Genomic DNA, 27,411 nt, shown 5'->3' with positions numbered 1-27,411 from the left:
CCAAAGTTCTCTTATGATCCTTTTTTATCTCTTACCCTCAACCACCTTTTGGATTCTCTCATCATGATTGGCATGCTTGACTCCTTTTTTTTTTTTTTTGTGGTACTGGGGTTCCTGGAAACCCTTCTACCTCCGGGCTACACTCCCAGACCTATTATAATACTATTTAAATTTGGAAACAGGGTCTTTTAAGCCAGTGCAGCTGGCTTAGAACCTGCGTGATCTTCCTGTCTCCGCCTCCCAAGCGCCGGGATTAGAAGCGTGCGCCACTACGCCTGGCTTGACTCCCTTCTTAAAAACGTTTTCTACTGGCTCCACCTTCTCTCTCTCCTGCCCTAGGCACTCCTCAGTCTTTGCTGGGTGTACCTGCCCTCCTCGTTTGTAAGTGTTGGCGTGTTCTTAGTCGTACTTTGTGGAACACTTCTCCATCTAATTCCTTGGGTGATCTCACTCATCATGTGACTTTAGTTGCCATCCATTTGCTCATCCTTAATTTACACCTGCAGGGCACTCTTCCCAAATCCAGTCCACTTGCTGCCTACTTGACATTTGAATGTCTAATGGCTATCTCAAAGTGAATTTCTCCCAAACAAACTCCTGATAGTGCCTCTAAACCTAAACCTGCTTCTTCTACAAGATTCCCTGTGTCCTCATCACTGTTTGTAGTAGCTCTGCCCCTCCAGCTGCTCAGGCCAGGAACCTTGATGTTAATTCTGACTCAACTTGCTGTTAGAGGCTTCATCCAATCTATTACCAAATCCTAGTGGCTCTGACTGCAAAGCATGTCTCCTAGCCGACAACTTCTCACTGCCTATACTGCCTGAATTATGCAGTTAATTGCAAAGTCACCATGCTTATGCTCAACCCAGTAGCTAGAGTGACCCAGTTGTTACTCTTCTGCTTACCAACTCCCATGCGTGCTTTTCAGATCACTCACAGTGAAAGTAAGTTTTGTACAGTTGTAACAAGGTCCTGCCAGGTTCTTAGTCTTTTCTCCAGGAACTGTGTGGTCTAACTTTAGACTCAGCTATAACCATTTGTCAGAGTCCCCGTTAGCCAATTGTGTGAAAAGAGGCCGTATGGTAGGCACGGAAGCACACTCCCTAACTCAAGAACTGTGGCAAGTAGAAGCCATTTAGTGGAGGGGCAAGCGCCACAAGTGCCGTCCTCCTGCAGCCCTGGGGCGAGCTCTGACAAGGCACTAGTTCACAGAGAACAGGAGGGAGAAAGAACTCCCTTAGGGTCCTGGGACCCAGCTCCCCACCAGACTCTTGAGTCATGCTGTCCCCTCTCAAGCTAGCAAACCCCACTTACCCAGGAAATAAAATAACATATAGAAAGTACCTAGGAAATCTGTGATATGTGTGTGTATAGCTATGTTTGTGTGTGTGTACACACACACACACACACACACACACACACACACACATATATATATATACACATACATACATATATATGATTTCTAAAAAGTGTTTATAATTAAAATTTTCTTTTTGATTTACTTTCTTTTGCTCCTTGTGATAAATTTATTATTAGCGCTCATTGAAATAACTGTATAAAAGTATTGTGGTTGCTGGTGCAGAGTTCTGATATTTTTATTGTTTGGTTCACAGGAAAAATGGAGGCTGCTTCCAGCATTTTTAAAGGTAATTATTTAACATTTAGTAATAACTGGTTGTTTTTGACATGATAAAAGTAAGAAGTAGCTTTTTTGTACTTTTATTGATGCATTATGGTCTCACATCACAATGTAAGTCATAGTGACAGTGACATACACGCACACAGCACTTGGTGGGCTCCCCCTGGCTGCCTCCCTTTTCCTCCCCCCTTCCCCATACATATGTACATACCATCATGGAAGTGATTCCTTCATTGATCCTCCCCACCGTTTCTCTAGACCACCTACCTCCCTGGCTCCACTGGAGTTTCTTCTCCGTTATCTACTGTCCTTCTTGTGTCCCAATTACTCCCCGGCTTCCACATATGAGAGAAAACACATGACCCTTCACTTTCTGTGACTGGCTAATCTTACTTAACATAGTGTTCTCTAGGTCCATCCATTTCCCTGCAGATGACATAATTTTACATAATTTTGTTCTTTATTGCTGAGAATTCCATTATATGCATATTCCATAATTTTGTAATCCACTCATCTATTGATGGACACTTGGGTTGGCTCTGTGAGATGATAGTTGGGAAATGTAGTCCCATTTTAGAGGGAAGAAAAAGAATACTTAGTAGAATGGAACGTGAATAATAAAAAGCCAAGTGCTGTTGGCATAAGTGCCACCACAGGTGGTCAGAGAAGGCCACCATATGAGGCGAGCCGTCAACCATGTCTTAAGTGTGGAGGAGCCGGCGAGGCGGCACAAGGCTGTACTCACAGTACTTGGGAGGCTGAGACAGGCTCACAGGTTCCTGGCCAGCCTCAGCAACCTAGGCCCTCCACAACTAGACCCTATTTCAAAATAAATAATAGAATAGGCTAAGGATGTAGGTCAGATGTAGAATGCCCCTGGGTTCAGTCCCCTAACCACCAGAATAAAAAGCATAGACGATTGAACTATGCCGCGAGGTAGGATGTAGAGAAAGCATGGCTCGCTCATGGTGCTCAAGAGGGGCCTCCAGTGGGTCTGCAGGAAACAGTGGCCAGTGTGTTTGGCTGGAATGGATGGGTGGGTAGTCAGAGGGGCTGTAGAAACGAATACACTATGCTGTGGGGCTTCAATTTGAAAGCGCTTATGCTAAGTAGTAGTAGGTACCTCATTGAGACCACTTGATACCCACTAAGATGACTTTGATAAAAAATCAAGATAATAACAAATGTTGACAGGGTTATCAAGAAATTGGAATCCTCCTGAGCTCCTGGTGACATTGTAAAATATTGCAGCTGCCACATTTGGAAAACAGCCCAATGGTTACACAAGTTTTATGATCCAGTGGTTCTCTAGGGTACTGGCCCAAGAGAAATGAAAATTGTGTCCATGCACAAAAATTGTCTACAGAGGCTTATAGCAACGTTACTCATGATAGCCAAAGAGTGGAATTAGGGAATATAATTTGGCAATAAAAGGAAATTAAGTGCTGATTCATGCCACTATATGAATGAATCTGGAAAGCATTATGCTAAGTAAAAGAATGGAGACTTGAAAAATGAGCTCAGTGTTGTCCAGTTCTGAAGGTGTTACAAGCTGTAGCAGAAGTGTTGGAGGATGAGGCTGAGCCAGGCTTCTGATCAGACTTGAAAGCCATGTTAAGAATCGGGCTCTGAGCCGGGCGTGGTGGCGCACGCTTGTAATCCCCGTGCTTGGGAGGCAGAGACAGGAGGATCATGCAGGTTCGAAGCCAGCCTCTCTGACTTAAGAGACCCTGTTTTCAAATAAAAAAATACAAAATAGGTCAGTGAGTGTAGCCTGGAGAAGGGTTCCATTCCCAGTACCACCAAAAAAAAAAAAAAAAAAAAATCGGGCTTTTCTTTTAACAGCTATACGAAGCTAATGGGGAGTTCTTAGATACAGAAGTGGCCAAGAATGAAATAAAGTGGCAGTGGTAGTGAGGTCAAGGGAAATTTACTTGTTTGTTTTGTTTTTAGGAACTCCCATAAGCAAAGAATAAGTGGTGGTATTTATGATTCAGAATAGAGGAGACAGCGGCACACAATCCAAGAAATGGTGAAGTCAGTAGAGACACGAGACTGTAGTTACCTCATTCATTCCTGTGTGTGGGGGGTCCAGTATGGAGGCTCCTCAGAAAACTAAAAGTAGATCTTCCATGTGATCCAGCTATCTCATTTGTGGCTACATATCCAAAAGATACTTGCACGCCCATTTTTATTGTGACACTATTCACAGCAGACGTGATATAGAATCAGCCTTAGGTGTCCATCAGTGGGTGAATGGGTAAGAAAAATGTGGTGTGTATAGACATGGAACATTATTTAGTCATAAAAAAGAATGAATTGTCATTTGTGGCAAAATAGATGAAACTGGAGGACATTATGTTAAGTGATATAAGGCAGACAAACACCATATATCCTCTCTCATATGTGGGAGATAAAAAGATCTCAAAATAAAAAAGAGAATGATAACTAGTAGGGACTAGGAAGGGTTAGGGGGTGAGAGAGATTGAAGGAAGTTGGATAACAGGTACTAGAACATAGATAGGAGGGATAAGTTTTAGTGTCCATGGCACAGCAGAAGGATGGGAGTTCACATCAGCCTATATATATTTTATGAAGAACTAGAAGAGGGGAAGCTTGGGAGGCTGAGGCAGGAGGATCGCACAGGTTCAAAACCAGCCTTGGCTTCTGAGTGAGGCTCTCAGCAACTTAGTGAGACCCTGTTTCCAAATAAAATATGAAATAGATCTGGGAGTATAGCCCGGAGGTAGAAAAGCCCCTGGGTTCCACCCTGAGTACCACAAAAAAAAATAAATAAATAAATAAAAATAAATAAATAAAATCAGGGCTGTTTCAAAATGGTATGGTTGCTTTGTAAACTAATAAGATCCTTAATAGGATCTGTAGTTATCTGTTAGCAATATTCTAGAACTTTTGAAGGCTATGTTTGAAGATTAGTGTAAAAAAGTGAATGTGCAAGTCCTCTTAAGTCCAGAGACCTGTGGAGTCCACGCCCTGACTGTTTCCGTCTTGCCACAGCAGCACATGGTCTGTCATCAGGCTGTGGCTGCCGACCTCTGAGACGAGAGGGAGGCCACCGCCAGCTGGGCTCTGGGCTCAGGTCCCTGAGCTTCATGCTGCTTTGGATTTCAAATGCAGTTTCTTCAGCTGTTTTAATAATGGGCCCCTCCCTTGTTCTTCTGTAAATGGTGTGAATGATCAGGGTTTGGATCTATGAAAATCATGAAATTTCTCAGGTAGATAAGAGTGTCAAGAGACAAAATTGCAACACATTTAAAGCTCTAATTTTTTTTTTTTTTAATGGTACTGGGGTTTCTGGAAACCCTTCTACCTCCAGGCTACACTCCCAGACCTATTTTTATACTTTTTTATTTGGAAATAGGGTCTATTAAGCCAGTGTGGCTGGCTTAGGACCTGCGCGATCCTCCTGTCTCCGCCTCCCAGGCGTGGGGATTACAAGCGTGCGCCACCCTGGTCCGCTGGGCCTCACGCTGCAGGTGAGGCTAGATCATTGTGGACTTGGAGGATTGAAGAGATGATGCCCAGCTGCTGTTCTCTCTAGGCGTCATTAGCTCCTGGGTGGTCATTAGATTCAGAATACCCGAATCTTGAATTCCATAGGTCAGATTGCTTCTTGAGGAAAATGTGAGGTTGTGCTAGTAGGATGGTGGAGAAATGGAAGGAGAACACATGCATGAAGTTTTAGTAAACAGAATCCATGGATATTTTCCTCACTTTGGTTTTGAGAAAATGTGAAGTCTCCTTTGGTTAGAGTGAATTATATAACTTGTTATTTTGTTGATGACTGACTTTGTGTTTTTTGTCTGTTTAGGTGAAAGGCCTTGTGAAACAGCATATAGACTCATTTAACTATTTCATTAATGTAGAGGTAAGTAAGCATCGGATTTTAGACAGACATAAGCTAAGAAGGAATTGGAAGCCAGCGCCTCGTTCCTAATGTCTCCCTCTCCACTGCAGATAAAGAAGATAATGAAAGCCAATGAAAAGGTTACGAGTGATGCTGACCCCATGTGGTACTTAAAGTAAGGAACAAACTATACTTTACTATACTTTTTTTGTAATTTCTCATTTTTTATTACTCTTCTATTGGTGCATTGTAATTGTAGTACATCACGATGATCTTCATAATAATATTTTCACATAACACTTAATATAATTTGGTATATTCCATTCCTAAACCTCCCCTCCCTCTCCAATCCCTTTCCACTACTCTACTGGTCCCTCCTTGTTTTAGGAGGTCCCATTTCTCTCTCTCTTTTTTTTTTTTTGCCGGTCTGGGAATGGAACCCAGGGGCATTCTACCTCAGAGCTACACCCCCAGCCCTATTTTTTATTCTTTATTTTGAAACAGCATCTCACTGAGTTGCAAAGGGCCTCACTATGTAGTAGCCGAGGCTGTCCAGGAACTGTGATCCTCCTGTCTCAGCCTCCCAAATGCTGGGATTACAAGCATGCGCCACCACTCCTGGCTCTTCTGTTTTTTTCTCCAGCTTCCACAGAGGAGAGAAACCGTGCAGCCCTGGACTTTCTGAGTCTGGCTGATCTCACTTAACATGATACTCAGTTCCATCCATTTTCTTACAGATGACATAATTTTGTTCTCTTCATGGCTGAGTAAAACTTAATTGTTTATATATATCACGTTTTCTTTGTCCATTCATCTGTTGATGTAGACCTCTTTTTTTTTTTTTTTGGTAGTACTGGGAATGGAATCCGGGGGCATTCTACCTCACAGCGACAGCCCCAGCCCTATTTTTTATTCTTTATTTTGAAATAGGGTCTCACTTTGCAAAGGGTCTCACTAGGTAGCTGAGGCTGTCCACCAACTGCAATCCTCCTATCTTAGCCTCCCAAATGCTAGGATTACAAGCATGTGCCACCACACCCGGCCGTAACATATTATTTTGGTTATTTCAAATATTTTTAAAAGTAAATTTAGGAGACCCCTGGAGAAACCGGGCCCAGCAAGACCCTGGGTCCCGGGTAGGGGTCGCACGGGGCACGCCCGCCGGGGCCCGGGTCGCGGGACTCTGGGCCCCGGGCCGGACCACGCGTAGCACGCCAGACCCCTGGAGAAACCGGGCCCAGTAAGACCCCGGGTCCCAAGCAGGGGTCCCGCGGGGCACGTCAGTCAGAGTAATGCGGAGCACGCTGGACCCATGGGGAAACTGGGCTGGGTCACAGTGCTACAGAGTGCCTGATTCCACTACCTCCTCAAACCACACATACTGTCTTCTATTATTGAAAAAAAAAAAAAAAAGGAAAAGAAAAAAAAAAGGAAAATATCGGAGAGGGGTTAAAAAGGCTGTGGCGGATGCCAGGGTACTGGAGATGCAGACAAAACTTATCCAAATGCACTGGAACTTATGGAAAAATTCCCTGTGAAGGAGGACTGCTGTTTCTCTATATTGTTAAGAATCTTGGACATCACCTATAAGGAGAGAGTTTAGCGGAGACCAAGGAGAAAGGCGGTGTTGAAAGCAGTCTCCGCGATGGCGGTGGAGACTTGTATTCAGGAGAAGCAGAAATCGGATCCTAACAACCTTATTATTTTGGAGAAATTACACCAAATGTCGAATGCTACTGTCACACATGCTTAGGAACACTGGACAACATTCAGAGTGGAAAAAGAGCTTGGGAAAGATTTGAAATGGTGGAGGCAGTGGCAATGGAAGTGGCCAGTACTCAGGGGAGGCAGAGAACTGATGAATTACACCTGGAACCTTTGAAATAATATCCCCAGAGGCAGAATGCTACCACCACGCGCCCTCGAGAACATGGGACAATGGGTTGGGCGAAGAGGGTGCTCGGATTGGACCCTGCCAAGGGGTGAGGCTGGCAACGGACACAGCAAAGCTGGGATTGGAGCCTGCCTTGAGGCAAGGCTGGTGCTGGAGCCTCCAAGGCCAGGATCAGAGCCTGCCGAGGGGTTAGGCCGGTGCCCGGTCCAGCAAAACTGGGATCGGAGCCTGCCTTGAGGCAAGGCCGGTGCTGGGGCCTTTGAGGCAGTGACCGGAGCCTGCCAAGGGGTTAGGCCGGTGCCAGGGCCAATGGCCAACATCCGAGCCTGCCGTGAGGCAAGACCACTACTGGGGCCTCTAAGGCTGAGATCGGAGCCTGCCATGAGGCAAGGCCGGTGCTGAGGCCTTTAAAGCCGGGATCGGAGCCTGCCAAGGGGTTAGGCTGGTGCCGGGGCCAGCAAGGCCGGGATCGGAGCTCACCGTGAGGCAAGGCCAGTGCTGGGACCTCCGAGGCCGGAATCGGAGCCTGCCAAGGTGTTAGGCCAGTGCCGGGGCCAATGCTGGGATCGGAGCGTGCCAAGGGGTTAGGCCGATGCCGGGGCCAGCGGCCAGCATCAGAGCCTGCCGTGAGGCAAGGCCGGTGCTGGGGTCTCCAAGGCTGGGATAAGAGCCTGCCGAGGGGTTAGGCCGGTACCAGAGCCAATTGCTGGCATCAGAGCCTGACGTGAGGCAAGGCCAGTGCTGGGGCCTCCGAGGCCGGGATCAGAGCCTGTCGAGGGATTAGGCCGGTGCCGGGGCCAGCGGTTGGCATCGGAGCCTTCCGTGAGGCAAGGCCGGTTCTGGGGCCTCTGAGGCTGGGATTGGAGCCTGCTGAGGTGTTAGGCCGGTGCTGGGGCCAGCGACCGGCATCGGAGCCTGCTGTGAGGCAAGACCGGTGCATGGGCCTCCAAGGCCAGGATAAGAGCCTGCCAAGGGGTTAGGCCGGTGCCGGGGCCAATGGCCAGCATCGGAGTCTGCCGTGAGGCAAGGCCGGTGCTGGGGCCTCCGAGGCCGGGATCGGAGCCTGCCGAGGGGTTAGGCTGGTGCCGGGGCCAGTGGTTGGCATCGGACCCTTCCATGAGGCAAGGCCGCTACTGAGGCCTCTGAGGCCGGGACCGGAGCCTGCCGAGGTGTTAGACCGGTGCTGGTGCCAGCGAGGTCGGCATCAGAGCCTGCCGTGAGGTAAGGCCGGTGCTGAGGCCTCCAAGGCCGGGATCGGAGCCTGCCGAGGGGTTAGGCCGGTGCTGGGGCCAGTGAGGCTGGCATCGGAGCCTGCCGTGAGGCAAGGCCGGTGCTGGGGCCTCCGATGCCAGGATAAGAGCCTGCCGAGGGGTTAGGCTGGTGCCAGGGCCAATGGCTAGCATCGGAGCCTGCCGTGAGGCAAGGCTGGTGCTGGGGCCTCTGAGGCTGGGATCAGAGCCTGCCAAGGGGTTAGGCCGGTGCCGGGGCCAGTGGCCGGCATCGGAGCCTTCTGTTAAGCAAGGCCGCTACTGAGGCCTCCGAGGCCAGATCGGAGCCTGCCGAGGGGTTAGGCCAGTGCTGGGGCCAGTGAGGCCGGGATCGGAGCCTGCTGTGAGGCTAGGCCGGTGTTGGGGTCTCCGAGGCCGGGATCGGAGCCTGCCGAGGGTTAGGCCGGTGCCGGGGCCAGCGGCTGGCATCGGAGCCTGCCGTGAGGCAAGGCCGCTACTGGGGCCTCCGAGGCCGGGATCGGAGCCAGCTGAGGGGTTAGGCTGGTGTCAGGGCCAGCGAGACCAGAATCGGGGCCTCCCATGAGGTAAGGCTGCTGCTTGAGCCAGCGAGGTCTGGATCAGTCCACCAGGTAGCCAGGCCACTAATGGGGTCATCGGTACTTGCAACACGGCATGCACAGAGAAATATCGCAGAAAATAAAAATCAGATGCTTCCCCTAATCAGCAAAAACTAGGAGGAAAGGGGCAACAGGAAGAGGTCGAGCTATAGAAAGGGCCCTATAGTGAAGCAACTAAGGTGATCAATTAGAGGGTATGGAATAGGGGAGGATGGAGCCTCTTTAAAACGCAGGAGGTACATAAACAAATGTGTCAAAGTTAATCACCAAACAAGCATGGGATCAAGGGAGGGGGAGGGAATGGGATGGGGGCTGGATGAGGGCTAATTGGATGATGTGTGCTTATATATCCTCTCAAGTCTTTTATTCCAATGTGATATATCATTACAATGCACCAATTTAAAAAAAAGTAAATTTAGTTGTAACCAAGACTCCTAAAATCATTCTTTTTATATGTTTAATAAGGTAGTTAGCTAGTGTTTAAATTTAATTTTTAGTCAGAAAACAAAGCAAGTAGAGTTATGATTGAGAAGTTACTTGAAACTATTAGGTTTTAACTATCTTAAGCAAATGTTTATTTTGAAATAAATTTATTTAATTTATTTTTGTGGTACTAGGGGTGGAACACAGGGGCCTTCCACCTCTGAGTTATACACCCAGCCCTATTTTATTTTTTATTTGGAAACAGAATTGCACTAAGTTGCTGAGAACCTGGCTAAGTTGTTGTGGCTGACTTTGAACCTGCAATTCTCCTGTCTCAGCCTCCCAAGTAAACTAGGATTACAGGTATGAGCCACCATGCCTGGCTTGAAATAAATTTAGGGAAAAAAATCCAAAAATAGTTCAAGTGGTTTTCATATATTCTACACCCAGCTTCCACTGATACATCTTATGTAATCATAGCACAGTTATTCAAAAGAGGAAGTTAGCATTGATTCAGTGCTACCAACTAATCTATCTACATTTGCTTTTCAGATATCTTAATATCTATGTTGGGCTTCCTGATGTTGAAGAAAGCTTCAATGTAACCAGGCCAGTGTCCCCTCATGAGGTAACTATAAGCCTTTTTATTTATTTTTTTTGGTGGTACTGGGAATTGAACTTAGGGGCATTCTACCTTTGAGCTACACCCCAGCCCTATTTTATCATTTCTTTATTTTGAAACAGGATCTCACTAAGTTGCTGAGGCTAGCCTCAAACTGTCAGTCTTCCTGTCTCAGCCTCTCAAGTACTTCAAACTTTAATTGGATCTGTTGGCTTTGACTCAGATTTGCCCTTAATATGTACTTTTAAAACAGGTTTTAAAAAACCAAAAACTTCTGAGAAAAATGAGCATTTGCACACAGGTTGAAATTTCTAATCCTAAAATCCAAAATCTAAAACTGAGCATACTGATGTTTAACTGATAAAATCTGGAGATACTCCAATACATGAAAAATATCCAGAATCTCAAGCTCTTCTGATCCCACCTGTATTTTTCTTTTCTATATATTTTATTTTTATTAAAAAGTTAAAAAATAAAAGAATAAAAAATAGGGCTGGGGGTATCTCAGAGGTAGAATGCCCTTTTTTTCATTAACAAGTAAAATAATTAAAAACACAAACACAACAACCTTAAGGCTGAAACAACTGTAAGTCAACGTGCTGCTAGAGTTCCTGGACGTACCTGGAGTACTGCTCTCTTGTTGTGAGGCAGGACAGAGGCGTGCAGCTGCATATTTAAGTGTATATGTGGCTAAGGAGAATCGGATATGGATGCTACCAGAGAACAGAAAGCGTCAGGAGCTTTTGTACACGGCCCCCATGCACCCGCTCTTGGCCTCCCCTTTGCCTCCGTCCCTGTGGATCCAGTTCCATCTGAACTCGCATCAGTCCCAGATCCCTCCTTCTTCTCTTTGGCTTCTCCTCAGCTTCAGACTGTTTAGAGATGGAAGAGATATTCAGCCAGATCTTTGCTCTTTCCTTTAGCTTCCCAGGCTAACCACAGGCTTGGTGTCAGATGACAGGCCTCTGGCTGGAACTGAAGAAGTCCCCAGCCTAACTGCCGGGGCAGCTCTGTTACTCTCCAAGCCCAACACACACACACTAAACCATACTTAAAATATTCTCCAAATACACTAAGCTATATTACAAAACACCATGAATTCTATGGTTCTTGTTTTGAAACTATAAGTGCCTGATAACCATCAGTCCATTGGAGAAGTGTTCAGAAGATCTGGATGAGGTTTCTTGTGTCCGATCATGGGTCAGACAAGGACATCTTTCTTGTATCTTGTCATCACCATATCAAACTAAAGCGTACACCAACATTATCTAAAATCCTGAAAATGGCTCAGAAATTGTTAGAATGATGTGGTGAATGACCTGTGCAGTAATACATCATGTGGTGGGGTGTTTTGTAATATAGCTTAGTGTATTTGGAGAATATTTAAGTATGGTTTAAGTGTGTGTGTGTGTTTGGGGGTATATGTCTTTATACACCTATACTGTAGTTACTACTTTATTGGTAGTTAACTTTTTTTTATGGTATTGGGAATGGAACCCAGGGACATTCTTCTTCAGAGATACACCCCCAGCCCTAGTTTTTATTCTTTATTTTGAAATAGGGTCTCACTGAGTTGTAAAGAAGCCTCACTAAGTAGTAGCTGAGGCTGTCCGCGAACCACAAGCCTCCTGTCTCAGCTCCCAAATGCTGGGATTACCAGTGTGTACCACCACGCCCAGTGGTAGTTAGCTATTTTGAACAGCACATCCAGCCATATCGATTGCTTTCCATGGAGTCACTTTGTAGAGAACAATCTACTGCTTTAAAGATATGTGAACAGACCGGTGATGGCCCCAGACCAGTGAGAATAAATCAGTACTAGGTTTTTTCTTCTTCTATTTCTGGGCTGGCAGGGCCAAAGATGCTGTGGCAGTGTCTAGGTCAGTCCTCGATGTTAGGGATAGCGAGGTGTGTCTCAGAGGTAAAGTTCTCGCTTAGCATGTATGAGGCCCTGGGTTCAGTCTCCAGTCTGATGCCCCAAGGAACCCCATGGCACAGCTTCATGGCAGAAAGACCGGAGTTCAGTGTGGGCCACACTTCTGCTAGACCCAGAGCTCTGACATGCTGAGGACCCAGGCTTTTCCAGAGACAGGGAGCAGTAACTGCTTGCTTCTATCGCAGTGCCGCTTGAGGGACATGACGTACTCCGCCCCCATCACAGTGGACATTGAGTATACCCGTGGCAGCCAGAGGATCATCCGCAACGCCTTACCCATTGGCAGGTGAGCAGTGAAGTGCGTCTTGGAGCCACACTGCCCAAGCCACTTACTGGAGTTCTCTTTGCCTTGTTTCCTCTTCTGAATGTACAGGAAATGCTTCCTATTTCACGGGATTATTTTGTGACCTAGTAAGTCAACACATGTCAGGCCCTTAGAGCACTGTCCAGCGTGGAGTGGTTGTTATTAATTGGGAAACTTTCCATAAAGTGGAGGGAAATATGTGCCTTTCCTCCTGTAACCACAACTGTCAGGGAATGTTAGGTAAGATAGCCATTCATAGCTCGGTGTGGCACTGTGTGTCTGTAATCCCAGGACTTGGGAGGCTGAGACAGGAGGATTGCCCATTCAAGACTAGCCTTAGCCACTTAGCAAGACACTGTTTCAAAACAAAACTTTTTTTAAAAAAAGTGATGGGGGTGTATGTCAGAGGTAGAGTGCCCCTTGGTTGAATCTCTAGCACCCTCCAGCCGCCCCCCCCACACATACAGCACTTCATTGGTAGGTCCTATGTATGTTTTAAGTTTGAATTTTCCTGAAAGTTTAACTATCTGCTATGTAGCAGTATTTTAAGGAGAGATTACTTGCTTTTCAAATACAAGTTTGGAAATAATAGCATCAGCTAGCATTTTTGGAATCTATTTTTCCTAGCTAGGAAAATAGTTGAATCTCTTGTAGTCACGGACAAAACCCACAATAATGAGTTCAATAATGATATTAGACTTGATACACACAATTGCTGTCCATTTGTTCTCCCCCTCAAACAGCAGGCCCAGACATGTTGATTGCTTTCCATGGAAGGCAAATAGCTTCATAAACTTCCATTTGTTAAACAAATATGTACCCGTCACTCGTCATGTTGGGTACTCAGGTGAACAGAAAATCAGCCCCTGCTCTCTACCAACATTTGTTCACTGCTGCCGGGGAAGGCAGGCATGCATAATTTTGGTATTCATAGTGAGTACTGTGAGGGGAAGTCCTTAACAAACCCTCTTCCTTACATTTCCCTCAAAGGAAGGGATCACTGGTGATGTTCCTACACTCATTCTTTGGTTAGGAAATAAGTACAGTAGTGGATATTAATCTTTGTTTTAGCAGGACTGTATTGCAGGGTTAATGAGAGCATCTGTCTTTCTTATAAGGATCAGACTTGTGTCCAGTTAAATTGGGCTTAATTAGTAATGAGCCTAGTTGAATATTCTGAAGGAAAGGCAGTAAAGACTGGAGGGAAACACAAGTAGTAAGATTTAGTTTAGATTCAGGGATAAGGAGGGGCCATATAACTAGTATTTGTTGAGTACTTTGTGTCAAACACTATAAAAGATGATTTTATTAAAGTTAGTCCTGCATTCATAAAAGTGACCTCTGTTAAGTAGAGTGTTCTTATATGTACCATATATTATCTAAATTACATAATTGTCTCCTTTAATTATTGTCTTGAGCTAAAATTTATTTTAATCCAGATGATATTCTTACTTGGTAATAGATCAAACATTGCATAGGAATTTTTGAAGCCGGGCATGGTGGCGCATGCTTGTAATCCCAGCATTAGGGAAGCTGAGACTGGAGGATCGCAGTTCACGGACAGCCTCAGCTACTTAGTGAGGCCCTCTGCAACTTAGTGAGACCCTGTTTCAAAATAAAGAATAAAAAATAGGGCAGGAGGTATAGCTAGGAGGTAGAATACCCCTGGGTTCCATTCCCCAGACCCACCAGAGAGAGAGAGAGAGAGAGAGAGAGAGAGAGAGAGAGAGAGAGAGAGAGAAGGGAGGAGAGGGAAAGAATGTTTGATACAAAGCAGCAGCCCCCCTCCTGACCCTTCCTCACCCTCAACCCACTCCTAAGTGTAGCTGTTGCAGTTACTTCTTTTGGTGGTTAGTGTATCTCTTAATTCTAAATGCTGTGCTTTCAGCAGGGAGTGGTGGCTTGTAATCCTAGTACTTGGGAGGCTGAGACAAGAAGATTGCAGGTTCGAGGACAGCCTCAGCAATTGAGTGAGGGTCTCATCAACCTAGTGTGACCCTGTTTCTAAATAAGAAATAAAATTGGTCTGGGGGGTGTAGCTCAGAGTTAGAATGCCTCTGAGTTCAATTCCCAGTACCATAAATAAATAAATAAATAAATAAATAAATGAATGCCGTGCTTTCAACCTTTATTTCCGATATATCAGCTTTAGACAGTACTTAGCCTCCTAACTGAAGATGGGGCTTAGCTTACCTACATCGCCATGTTGCTCCCTATTTCTCCACACTATTCTTTTTGCTTTTAAAATTCTTTTGATTGTGTGCTAACTTCAGTATTCTTATATCTGTATATTCCATAATTTTAGTCATTTTCTCAATTTCTCTTTATGTAAAAATAAATATTATTTTCCCTTCCTTACCATTATGATTTCTTGTTGGAAGATTTCTAAAATTACCAAAGTGGTACCTTCTGTCAATTTTTGGATCTTTGTGGAAGCCTATGTTACATGTATATTAGGAAACATGGAGTACTGTCTAGTTTTCTGCTATTATATTTTTGTTCAGATCAAGCTTGTTAATTGTTATTTAGATGCTGTGGTTCTTTATTGATTTTTAACTTCTTTTTTTTTTTTTTTTTTTTTTTGGTGGTACTGGGGTTCCTGGAAACCCTTCTACCTCCGGGCTACACTCCCAGACCCATTTTTATACTTTTTTATTTGGAAACAGGGTCTCTTAAGCCAGTGCGTCTGGCTTCGAAGCTGTGCGATCCTCCTGTCTCAGCCTCCCAAGTACTGAGATTACAAGCGAGTGCCACCACGCCCAGCTTAAATTTTTTTTTTTAATCTTTGTATGTTCTTAAATTTTTAGTTTATTTGAAGTAAACTGCATATTGCTAATTTTTTTGAAATTTACACTTATTATGTATGTATATGTGGGACTGTTCCTATTAGCTTATTCTGTACTTTAAATCTGCCCAGCTTCTATGATTCTTCTTATGTTTCTATCTTTTCTCTCTTGTTCTCTTTTGGGCTAACAGGAATTTTTTTCTTAGTCATCCCCCAGCTGACTTGCAAGTCATATATAGTATTTTTCATTGTTTGTTTACATTAGAAATTTTTAAATGGCTACTTAATAAAGTTGGAAATAATTAGTATCTTTATATTCTTCCTACAAAGAACAAATATCTTAGAAAGCTTTAACATGGATATATTCTGGCTTTACATGTTTTTTTGTGTTTGGGGTACTGGGGATTAAACCTTGGGGCATTCTACTTCTGAACTCTATTCCAAGCCCTTTTTTATTTTTATTTTTTTTTTGGAAATAGGGTCTTGCTGGGTTGCTTGGTTGCTGAGGTTGTCCTTGAGCCTGTGATCCTTCTGTCTCGACCTCCCAAAGTTATGCTTTTGTTATGACAACTTTTGGTTCCAACTTATTTTGTTTAACCTATAAATTAGAAACTTATGTTTTATACTATTATATTATTACATATACTATTAATGTCTTGTGCTATTAATACTTGTTTGTATTTATGTATATTATTTTCCATTTCTTTGCTTCCAGGGCATTTTTACATGTCAGACTTTGATTCAGTGTTTATGTTTTTCAGATGAATTTCTTTTAGATGTTCCATAATTGAGTGTCTATCTATAGTAACTGCTCACAGTTTTTGTCTGAAAATATCTGTATATTCACCTCGTTCTGAGTGATAACTCACCAACACCCACATTAGGTTATTTTCTGTCGGTACTGTGAGTACATTACTCCATCACTGCTTATTAGTTGTTCTTGTGAAGTGACCTCAGTCTAACCATCCTTTCCTTTGTGGCAAGCTGCCTTCTGGCTGGCTTTTACATCTTCTTTCAACTTTGGCATTTCGTATCTTAAGTATGATATGTTTAGGTGTGGCTTTCTTTTTTTTTGTTTTGCATAGATATTATTGTGAAGATTTAGTTTTCTTATGTCATTACTTATCTTTTGTGACACTAAGGACTGAACCTAGCGGCTCTGTACCACACTGAGCTACATCCCCAATGATCTTTTATTTTTATTTTGAGGTGGGATCTTGCTCAGTTGCTGAGGCTCGCATTGAACACGTCTGGGGTCCTCCTGCCTCAGCCTTCTGAGTCGCTGGAATTACAGGCATGTGCCACTATACCTGGGTCTTTCCATGTATTTTGAAAAATCCATAGCTATTTTCCCTTTGAATAGGACTCTAACTAGACATCTGATTAGATACACATTAGACCTTCTTACTCTATTCTTTAAAGCTCTCCCTCATATCTTTCATCTCTTAGTCTTTCTAAAATATATTCTCAGTGATTTCTTCAGATCTCTTTCCAGTTCAGTAATTCTGTATTCATCTGTGTCGAATCTATTATTTAGCCTATTCCTAGGTTTTTCAATTAATGCTTAAACTAAAACACAGCTAAGACGTTTTGTTTAGTTAGTTCTTTTTCCAAGTCGCCAGGCTGGTTTTGATAGTCCCTTGTTCCTCACCCTTTGATTCATTGTGCTCTTCCAAGTAACTAATGACCGTCACTTTGTTTACTGTGAATGCGGAGTTGCTGTCATTTCTGACTTTCATTAAAGCCTGTATGCACTGTTAAGTAAGCCAAACATTTGAGATTTTATTATCTGTCCTAGAAAAGCGGCGTGCCTGAGAAAACCCTTCGTTTCCCTTGGGTTTTTCACGTAATTGCTGTTCCTCTGCCCTTTCTGACATGGTGCATGGACATGCACAGCCCTTAGTGATACATTCGTTGCACATGTTTGGTATTCTTTGCAGTTTTGCCAGCGATCGTCTGTACATGATATTTTTGTTTTGTTTTAAACAGAATGCCTATAATGCTGCGAAGTTCAAACTGTGTTCTTACAGGGAAAACGCCAGCGGAATTTGCCAAACTGAACGAATGTCCTCTAGACCCAGGTGAGTGTGGTGCCTCTGCCTTACCCCCTCCTTTTTTCAGGTGAGTGTGGTGCCAAGACTTTACCCCTCTTTTTTTTTTTAAACATTTTCCTCAATACAATACCAACCTTAAAATGAACTTTTAGGTAAAACTGCGTTCACAAACTATCTGGGAATTTGGCTCCAACTTTATTCTGTTAGTCTGTATTCCTACTGTTTTACATTTAAAACTGTGTCACCCCAGGTTCTGACTTATTGCCATGATTTGTTAGTCTTTCTACCTTTGCTCAGTGGTTTTCTTTAGAGTACTTAAAATTCAGGAATTATCTCCTGATAATTGTCTAGGCTGCTCTGAAAAGATTCCAGTAATTCATTTCAGGCTATTTTAAAGCAGCAAAGGAGGGGTGGGGGGAGTAAAAGCCTTTTGTTATTTAAATTTTAAAAAATTATACTTATTTCTAAACAGTCTTTTTTTTTTGCATGGGTCTGGGGATGGAACCCAGGGGCATTTGACCTATGAGCGATACCCCCTGCCCTATTTTTTAAAAATTTTTTATTTTGAAACAGGGTCTCACTAATTTGCAGAGGGCCTCACTAAAGAGCTGAGGCTGTCCACGAACCAGGATCCTCTGGTTTCAGCCTCCTAAATGCTGGGATTACAGGCGTGCGCCACCACGCCCGGCTTCTAAACAGTTTTTCTTTTGTTTTTGGGGTTTTTTTTGGGTGGTACTGGGGTTTCTGGAAACCCTTCTATCTCTGGGCTACACTCCCAGACCTATTTTTATACTTTTGTATTTGGAAACAGGGTCTCTTAAGCCAGCACGGCTAGCTTCAAAGCTGTGCGATCTTCCTGTCTCCGCCTCCCAAGCGCGGGGATTACAAGCGTGAGCCACCATGCCTGGCTTCTAAACAGTTTTAACAGAGAGTTTCTCTTAATACATTAACTTATGCTTCACATTGACTTAATTCATTTTATACAAGCTTTTATTTGATTCCTGTAGATTTGCACTGATGTAGAATCTTAGAAGGTTTTGGTAGAAGATGGTTAATAAAGAACACTAGTACACTAATAAAATGTTCTATAAGTCAAATGTGCTATCTTGTTTTTGCTTATATTCTACATATAAAAATGAAGTCTCACTTGATCTGCTCTGAACTGTGTGCAAAAATGTATAATAATGTTATATGAGTTTTACTGAGTATAAAATATTATTTTGGAAATTTCATATTAGTGTATTGTTATCCCCGATTTGTTAGAAAACTTAGAACACATTTCAGTTCACATTGAAGATTGTTAGTTATTTCTGTGCTTAAACGACCCAGACAGAATTTATTTGACATTATTTCTTTCTATTCACTTACTACCTATGTCAGGGCTTGGTAATACATACACCAATGAGATAGATCCTCTCTCCTTAAGAAGCATACCTACCATCTTGTGGCCCATTTGATTAAAATCACAGGCTGACTCTGTCATCACTGTGATATAGAACGGCTATCAGAATCCCCTCCAAGTTCAGTGGTTGCCTGTGCCATGAAACGTTGGGACAGGGGTCTCTAGTCAAAAGCTCCTGCACCGTGCCGTCCCTGGCTGGAGAAGAGGTGGTGATGCTGTCCTTGTCTCCTGCGGGCAGGTGGCTACTTCATTGTTAAAGGAGTCGAAAAGGTCATTCTTATCCAAGAGCAGCTCTCTAAGAACAGGATCATCGTGGAGGCAGATAGAAAAGGGGCCGTCGGAGCTTCAGTTACCAGGTATGGGAAGCAGAGATTGTGTGCATCAGAAATGTTTTAATTCCATCTGTACTCTGCATGGCCGTCTCCCTATATAGAGGCAGCCAGTGTTTCTCTTAATAATAGTACAATTTTCAGATTATCTGCATTCAGCTTAGTGTGCAAGTCTATAACCATAGTTATTGATTTTAAGATTTCAGTGAACATGTGTAACATTATTTTAAAGCTCACTAGTTGCTTTATTTAAAGTTGGATGTTCATTAATTTGTAGAATTTTTTTCTTTCAGAAAGAAAAAATACAGAAGCACTCTTCTTTAGTTTTTCATGCTTCTTTTCAGTGTTTGACCATTTATGTGTGTATTTCTACATTGATATGTACAGAGACCACTTTACGTGTAATATTTAATGAATTATATCATGATCTTTGCAACTTATGAATAGCTTTCTAGATCATTTCTACATATACTGATTGCCTGCAATATACTATGCACTGTATATAACACATATAGTATGTGTGGCTGTATGTGTATGTTACATAACTTTATACAACAGCATCTCTTATGTCTGTAACTTCTTTTCTTTGGTATATTTTCTTTTTTTTTCCCTCTTTTTTCTTTCTTTTTTTTTTTTTGTGGTGGTACTGGAGATGGAACCCAGGGCCCTTCTACCTCCAGGCTACACTACCAGACCTATTTTATATTTTATTTGGAAACAGGGTCTCTTAAACCAGCTAAGGCTGGCTTCAAATCTGCGCGATCCTCCTGTCTCAGCCTCCCAAGCGCGGGGATTACGAGCATGCGCCACCACGCCCGGCTCTTTGGTTTATTTTCATATGTAATTTGAAATTTGGAGGTAAGTGAGTTCTAGGAGTGGAAAGATTTCTGGCATAGATGCAATGTGAATGTATAATAGAAGTTTTCTTCTGATATCCTGTGGTGAACAGTTAACCCAGAATTTCTGTACTTTCCTTTTTTTTGGTAAAGCAGCTAACAGTAATATTAGGCCATTTACTAGGAGGCAGGCAGTGTCCTAGGTACTTTATATATTTTATTTAATTGTCACCTCAGTCCTTCAAGATTAGGTTGTATTATCTCTCCATTTTATAGCTGAGTAGCAAGCCTTGAGGTCAGGGTCACCTTGATTGGAAAGGGTAGCCAACATTTGAACCCAGATATAGCTCTACAGTCCCATTCTTTCTTTTGTACAGTTTTGGCAGCAATCAGAATTTAAATCCCAGAGGTGGTGTGTCTGGCTCTGACACTGGAGTGGGCTGTTACATAGCTTCTCTGAGTCTTGGTTTCCTCATGTATGATTTAGAGACAGCATTTTTAAAAAGTATTATTACATAGAAGATTAGTGCACAGTATTGCAAATAATCAGCATGTGTTACTGTGGTGCTTGAGCACAGCTTTTGAAATGCTTTAAACACACTAGGGATTTTATATGTAATGAATGCTTTCTTTGGCTACATTGTGTACCAAGCCTGTGAATAACTCATTTATTTCTTCCTAGCATTCTCAGTATGGTTTAGGCCCATTTTGAGGCCCTCCACCAGATAAAGAAATTCAGGTGGAGTTACAGTGAAGTAGATCACAAGGTGATTACCATGCCTTCACCCACAAAACCTACATCATTCCCTCAAAACTATAGAATGATTGTGCTTTTAAATGTTCATGGAAGTAACAGCAGGCAGGAAGAATGTTGTGTATCTTTTAAAGGCACTTGCTGCCCAGCCATGGTGGTGCACCCCTGGAGTCCCCGTACTTAGGAGGCCGAGATAGGAAGATCGCAGGTTCAAGGCCAGCCTCAGCCTTAGCGATACCTTCAGCAATTCAGAAAGACCCTGTTTCAAAATAAAAAATAAAATAGGGCTCAAGGTGTGACTTGGAGATAGAATGAATTACCCTGGGTTCAATCCCCTGTGCCATACACACACACAAAGAGGACGTATTAGGAAAAAACCTTACCATTCATTGTTGTTCAGGCGAACCGTACGGACTGTTGCATGTTACTGAGGATGCAGTTTAACCAACCTGTGTTTACTTGTAGCTCTACCCATGAGAAAAAGAGTAGAACCAACATGGCTGTGAAACAAGGGCGGTTTTATCTGAGGCATAATACTCTGTCTGAGGATATACCCATTGCCATCATATTTAAGGTAAGGCTCACCCTCGCCCTCTCCACTGGAAACAGTAAAGATTCTTTCTGTGCTTTATGTTCCTAGGTAATCAGAAATTGGAAAGGTAAGGAATTGTAGGAATAGGAAAATTTGTAGCATGGATAAGGTTTTAGTTGTGTGATATTTTTTAAAATGAGATTTAATAAGATAGCATGAAGCTATATTTATATTTCTGTGTATATATATAAATATGTATAATATCATATTATACACATATATTTCATATATAAATATGTATATTTTTCCCCTTCAGTGCTGGGGATTAAACTGATGGCCTTGTACATGCTAGGAAAGAACTCTACATTTGAGCTATACCCCCAGCCAAGATACATGTGTGTGTGTGTGTGTGTGTGTGTGTGTATTTTTTTTTTAACGTATATCCAGCCAGTTGAGATGGCACATGCATGTAATCCTAGTTCTTGGGAGGCTAAGACAGGAGGATCACAGGTTCAAGTAGTGAGATTCTTATCAACCTAGACCCGTTTTTCAAGGGTCTGTAGCTCAGTGGTAGAATGCCTCTGGTTCAGTACCAGACACACACACACACACACACACACACACACACACCAAGTTAGGTGTGGTGGCACATTCCTGTAATTCCAGTATTTGGGAGACTGAGACTGAGACAGGAGGTTTGTGGGTTCAAAGACAGCCTTAGCACTATAGCCAGACTCTCAGCACCTAGTGAGATTCTCTGTTTCAAAACAAAAGTTATGGGAATGTAGCTTGGAGATAGAATGCCACTAGGTTCAATCCCCAGTACCACAGAATGAATGAATGAATGAATGAATGAATGAATGAATGAATGAATGAATATATTCTGTGATGAGTAAGCCTCCACTTACTCTGTATATCACCACATTTCTACTACCCAGAGACCCACTGTTACTAGTTTTTTATGTACCTTTCAAGAGATGGTTTTGTTTCGTACTTAAATATGGTACATATTGCTTTGGGTACATACTTCTTTGCATCTAGCTGTTTTTCTTCTTTCTAAGTTACATCTTTGAGCTACTGTTATTGGTGCCTGAGGCATGAAGACCTACTGCATTATTTTTGGCAGACACACCATTTATGAGTGTACCATAATTTCTTAACCAATTTCCATTCAGTAGACGTATATATCTCCTACTATTACCAAACTATTGTGTCATACATGGACAAGAATATCCGTAGGCCAAATTCCCAGCAGTATAATTTTCTAAGTCAAAGAGTAAGAAGCTGGGTATGGTAGTACCTGCCAGGAATCTCAGCTACTCGGGAGGCTGAGTCAGGAAGATTGCTAATTCAAGGTCAGCCTAGGCAATATAGCAAGACCCCATCTTAAAAGAATTTTTTTTTAAGTGTGGAACAAGTTTATTGTTCTTTTTTATAGACTTCTAGGTTCCTCTGAATTCCTGTGTAAACACAAATCTTCATTCTACAACTGATTTTTTTCAGTTTGTTTATAAATTTTTGGCTTAGAACCTAAAAGATGCTCCCCATAGAAATAATGTTTTAACTGGGCGTGGTGGAGCACACCCATAATTCCAGGATTTGAGAGGCTGAGACAGGAAGATCGCAGGTTTGCGGCCAGCCTCAGCAACTTTAGTGAGATTCTGTTTCAAAATAAAAAGAACAAAATAGGGCTGGCGATGTAGCTTGGAGGTAGAATGCCTGTGGATTGCATCTCCAATACCCCCTACACACACACACACACACACACACACAATAATGTTTAAATTATATAGTGTTCTCAGATAGTTGTGTAATGGCCCATTTAAACTGCCATGAATGTCACATTCTGTGAACAGTTAAATTTTAGTATTAGTTACTAAGCGAAACAAAACAAAAATAGTTAAAATACATTTGGTCCTCACCGTTCATGAATTCCTTATTTGTGACTTCACCTATTTGCTTCAATTCATTTGTAATCCTAAAATCAGTGCTTGAGGAACTTTTATGGTTATTCACGGATACGTGCATACACAGAGCCCCCAAAATTTGAGTCACCCGATGGGCATGTTCATAGCTGAGGTGAAACCAGGAGACATTCTGCCTTCTTGTTTCAGCTTCTTTTTTAAAGTATCTTTCAGTTCTATGTGTTTTGCATTCTTGTGACTTTTGCTGATGATCCTGCTGTGTGACTCTCAACTGTAATGCTGCCGGTGTGTCCTAAGCATAAGAAGGCTATTGATGTGCCTAATGGAAAAAGTATTTGTTAATCATTATTCAGGTGTGGGATAGAGCGCTTCATATGTACTAAATAAGGTGCTTTTAAACAGAAGCACACAGAAATTGAGGTTCTGTACTGATCAGTTGAGGAAAATGTTGGTCACAGGAACCAAACCTTTTATTCTGCCAAGAACAACAGTTTGGTATTGATAATTAAAGAGTAATTCAGTAACTTGGTCCATATAACTAGTGTGGATAATAATGATCAACTGGCTGTGGGTTGACAAGTATGGTTCTTTATCTCAGGAAGCATCCATATTCTGAATGCAGTTATGTGGAGGAAGTTCTCTGCACTTAGTATAGCTTGCTGTGCTTTTGAGTTTTATAAATGAGGTGGAGTCGTTTCTTTTTTTTTTTTTTATTGGTGCACTGTATTCATACATCATAGTGGGATACAAACTTTTGTAGACATACATGCACACATCGTCCAGTCAGCCCCCACCCGAACCCCACCCCATTCTCTCCCCATCCCTCCCTCCCATGCTTGGCTTAGTGGTTGACATCTAGTATTATAGCAATTTATCCAAAATTAAAAATGATAATCTCACATAACAGTTTCATTTGTCCGATACCAAGCTTTTGATGACTTAAAGATAACATTTCAATATTTCTTTTTACTTTCTTTCTTATCAGAGAATATTTTTTTCTATTTTTTTAGGTGAAACTATCATATATTTATATATTTATTTTTCAGGAAAAAAAATCTATCCTAATATGGAAAATGGACTCTAGATACCCAAAACGATCTTGAAAAAGAACAAAGCTAGAAGATATATATTTTCTGATTTCAAACCATATAAAGCTACAATAATTGAAACAGTGTAGTACTATTCTAAAGGCAGATATATAAACCATTGGAGTTAAATAAAAGCCTAGAGCTAAATTCTTCTCTATATTGTCAAGTTATTTTTGACAAGGTTTCCATGAACATTTGGTGGTGGAAATAATAATCTTTTAACTAAATATTGTTGAAACATAATAATTACATGGAAAAGAATAAAGTTGGACCCTTACCTAATCCCATATACAAATATTAACTCAAAATAGATAAAAGACCTAAATATAAATCTTAAGACTATAAACTTTTAGGAGAAAATCTGGGTCATAAAACCTCACAACATTGAAATTGGCAGTGATTTCTTGGATATGATTTCAATGGCACAGGCAACAGAAGAGTATACAAACTCCCTAAAAAAAAAAAAAAAAAAAAATTGTATATCCAAAGACAATGTAAACAGAGTTAACAGTTACTAATAAAATGGGATAAAATATTTCCAAATGCTATATCTGAAGGTATATTAATATTCCAACTAGAAATCCTAAAAATTAACAACAATAAAGGCAAACAATACCATTTAGAGATAGGTAAAAGACTAACATAAAGAGTCGTTTCTTTTAAGGATGATAATGAGGAGGATGACGACGACCATAAGTAACAGGATCATTATATCAACAAGTCCAGAGAGAATCTTAAATACATGTGCTTTTTATTTCCTTCCTTTAAGTGTGTGATCTTTTGTATACACAGAAGGGATTTTGCCTTTCCTTTAGGGACCTCCTGGTGCCTGGCTCAGGTTATGCACAGTGATGGTGAACATTGTTATCTAGTAGTGTAGAATCCACATGTCCAGCAGAGGGCAGTGTGTACCTAGGAATCCAAAGGACTTTTATGAAGGTTTTAGATGCTTGAAGATGGGTAGTACTGCTTTCTTTATCCCTCAAATTTTAAATATAATATGTATAATTTATTAGCACTCATGTAAAACTTGTGTATAGCAAGCTGCATGCATCCATAAAAATTGGAAACATTTTATTTGTTATTTTTTGGTTAGTGACAAAGGTTTAATAAAACATTTCTTCTGTGGAATTTGTTTAATATTTATATTATAAATTATACACATATATAGCTGACTTAAATCCTTTTTAGAATATGTTAACAATTCGCATATTTATGGAGCCAGTAGTTGAGATTTCAGACTTCCCTTTTTTATTATAATAGCCCTTACATTGTCAAAATGTAGCCACTGGAATCTATAGCTACATTTTAAATATATTTTTCCAGACCTTTTTCATCTGATTTTTATAATATATATACAATAATTTTATTTTTACCTAACAATGAATTGTGAATTGCTTTCCATGTCTATAAATATGAATTGGCATCATCTTTTTTAGTGAGTATCTGCTAGAAGCTGCACATGTGGTATAATTTATTTTACCATTTTCCTATAGCAGGACATTCAGGTATTATTTTTTCCCCTCAAGTGTTTTTACTCTTATACACAGCTCTTATACATACACATTTGTTCACATTGCTGATCATTTGTGAGACTCATCCTGTGAGTAGAAGTTTATCTTAACACACACACACACACACACACACACACACACTGCATTACCATTTTTTTCTCAGAGATGTGTCCATTAACAGTCTAGTCAATAGGATATAAAAATTAAGTTTAAGCCGGGCGTGGTGGCGCACGCTTGTAATCCCCGCACTTGGGAGGCAGAGACAGGAGGATCGCGCTGGTTCGAAGCCAGCTGCGTGTGTTGGCTTAGGAGACCCTGTTTCCAAATAAAAAATGTAAAAATAGGTCTGGGAGTGTAGCCCGGAGGTTAGAAGGGCTTCCAGGAACCCCAGTACCACCAAAAAATTAAAAATTAAAAATTAAAAAAAATTAAAAAAAATTAAGTTTAAACAAAATCTTAGTTCAAATAAATGAACTAAATAGATGTTTTGCTCATATATAGCCACTTTTTTGGCCTCCCACTTTAGAGATGTTTCAATAAATGGATGGGAACTTGTTTGATAATGATTTAGACTTTTTCAGTTTGGAGGTAACATAGAGTATTGGTTATTAGAATCAGACAGATCTAGGTTAAATACCAGTTTTTTTACTCATTATTTCTGTACCTTGGGCAGATTACTCAATCTCTTTGAGTCTTGAATAACTCATCTATAAAGTGAGAACTCACCTACAAGTTGTTGTGTAGCACAAATGAGATCATGTTTTTTTTGAAAGTGGAATGCCCAGAAAGAGGATCCCCTTTCTCTTCCTTAGTTCTCCTTCCCCATTTACGGTCAGAAGCTGGGAAAAATAAACTGGGTTGCCAGAAAAGCCACATCATTTCTCTTTTTGTGTTGGTGGCCCTAACACAGACCTTGACAGTCATTAGGACTTGATGGTTGTTGATTGTAACCAACAATTGTCTAAAAGTGGCAGAAACAGCAGGGTGTCCAGATTGCACGCTGAGTCTGAATATGACGGGTAAAGCTTTTAAGACCCAGATCAGCCTTATTTATGGACTGGAATTGCCACAAAGGTTCTCCTGCCCATGAATCTTCTTCCCTGCTTTCCATTTTGTATTCTCAAGCCTTTGGCAGTTCGTTGCACTATGACATTATTGGCAGGAAAGTTTTTGTGAAAAAGAGGGTCCAGTTTTAAGGCTGCTGGTAATTGTTTCTTGGAAGCCAGCTTGTATGGAAAGTTTTTATCTTTAAAGAGAAACAGTTGCAGATATGAAAAAGGCCATCACAGCTCTCTCAGTGTCTGCTAGGGCCATTCCTAGTGTTAGTAAGTAGATTTAAGGACAAATGGGAGATTTCTGAATATTTGGTATCTTAAGATGTTTTCTTCTGTGCCACTGTCACACACTGATTTCAGCATATTGCCATTAGTGTACAATTCTCTTCTGCTCATTCGTGTTCTTTCTTTTTTTTTTGTCTTTGGGCATCTCTGAATATCCCAGGAGAGGACTTCCTGTCATTTCATAAAGAATACCTCCCCTTGAATTTATTCAGTATTATTGCTGATTACCAGATGGGTTGACCTTCTGCTGAAATATATTATCTGCTATTTTTCATAGGGTTATTATATAGCGTTTACTTTTGACTTATTAGTGGGAA

The 27,411-nt window shown here is 41.7% G+C and overlaps 1 protein-coding gene across 1 annotated transcript in view; it reads left to right on the top strand.

Moving 5' to 3' along the window:
- Nucleotides 1-27,411, top strand: part of POLR3B (RNA polymerase III subunit B) — a gene marked incomplete at both ends in the record, with an annotated part of 141,272 nt that overhangs the window by 6,225 nt on the left and 107,636 nt on the right. The window contains 8 exons of the mRNA XM_080705137.1: nt 1,617-1,649; nt 5,475-5,531; nt 5,621-5,685; nt 10,226-10,301; nt 12,417-12,517; nt 17,310-17,401; nt 19,015-19,132; nt 21,161-21,269. Coding sequence (XP_080561263.1) covers nt 1,617-1,649; nt 5,475-5,531; nt 5,621-5,685; nt 10,226-10,301; nt 12,417-12,517; nt 17,310-17,401; nt 19,015-19,132; nt 21,161-21,269 — 651 coding nt within the window. The remainder of the gene's footprint in view (nt 1-1,616; nt 1,650-5,474; nt 5,532-5,620; nt 5,686-10,225; nt 10,302-12,416; nt 12,518-17,309; nt 17,402-19,014; nt 19,133-21,160; nt 21,270-27,411) is intronic.

Source organism: Muscardinus avellanarius, assembly GCF_963383645.1.
Source record: "Muscardinus avellanarius genome assembly, chromosome: 11".
NCBI classification, from domain to species: Eukaryota; Metazoa; Chordata; class Mammalia; order Rodentia; family Gliridae; genus Muscardinus; species Muscardinus avellanarius.
Note: the sequence above shows the minus strand (reverse complement) of the source record. Positions and strands in the feature narration are given on the sequence as shown.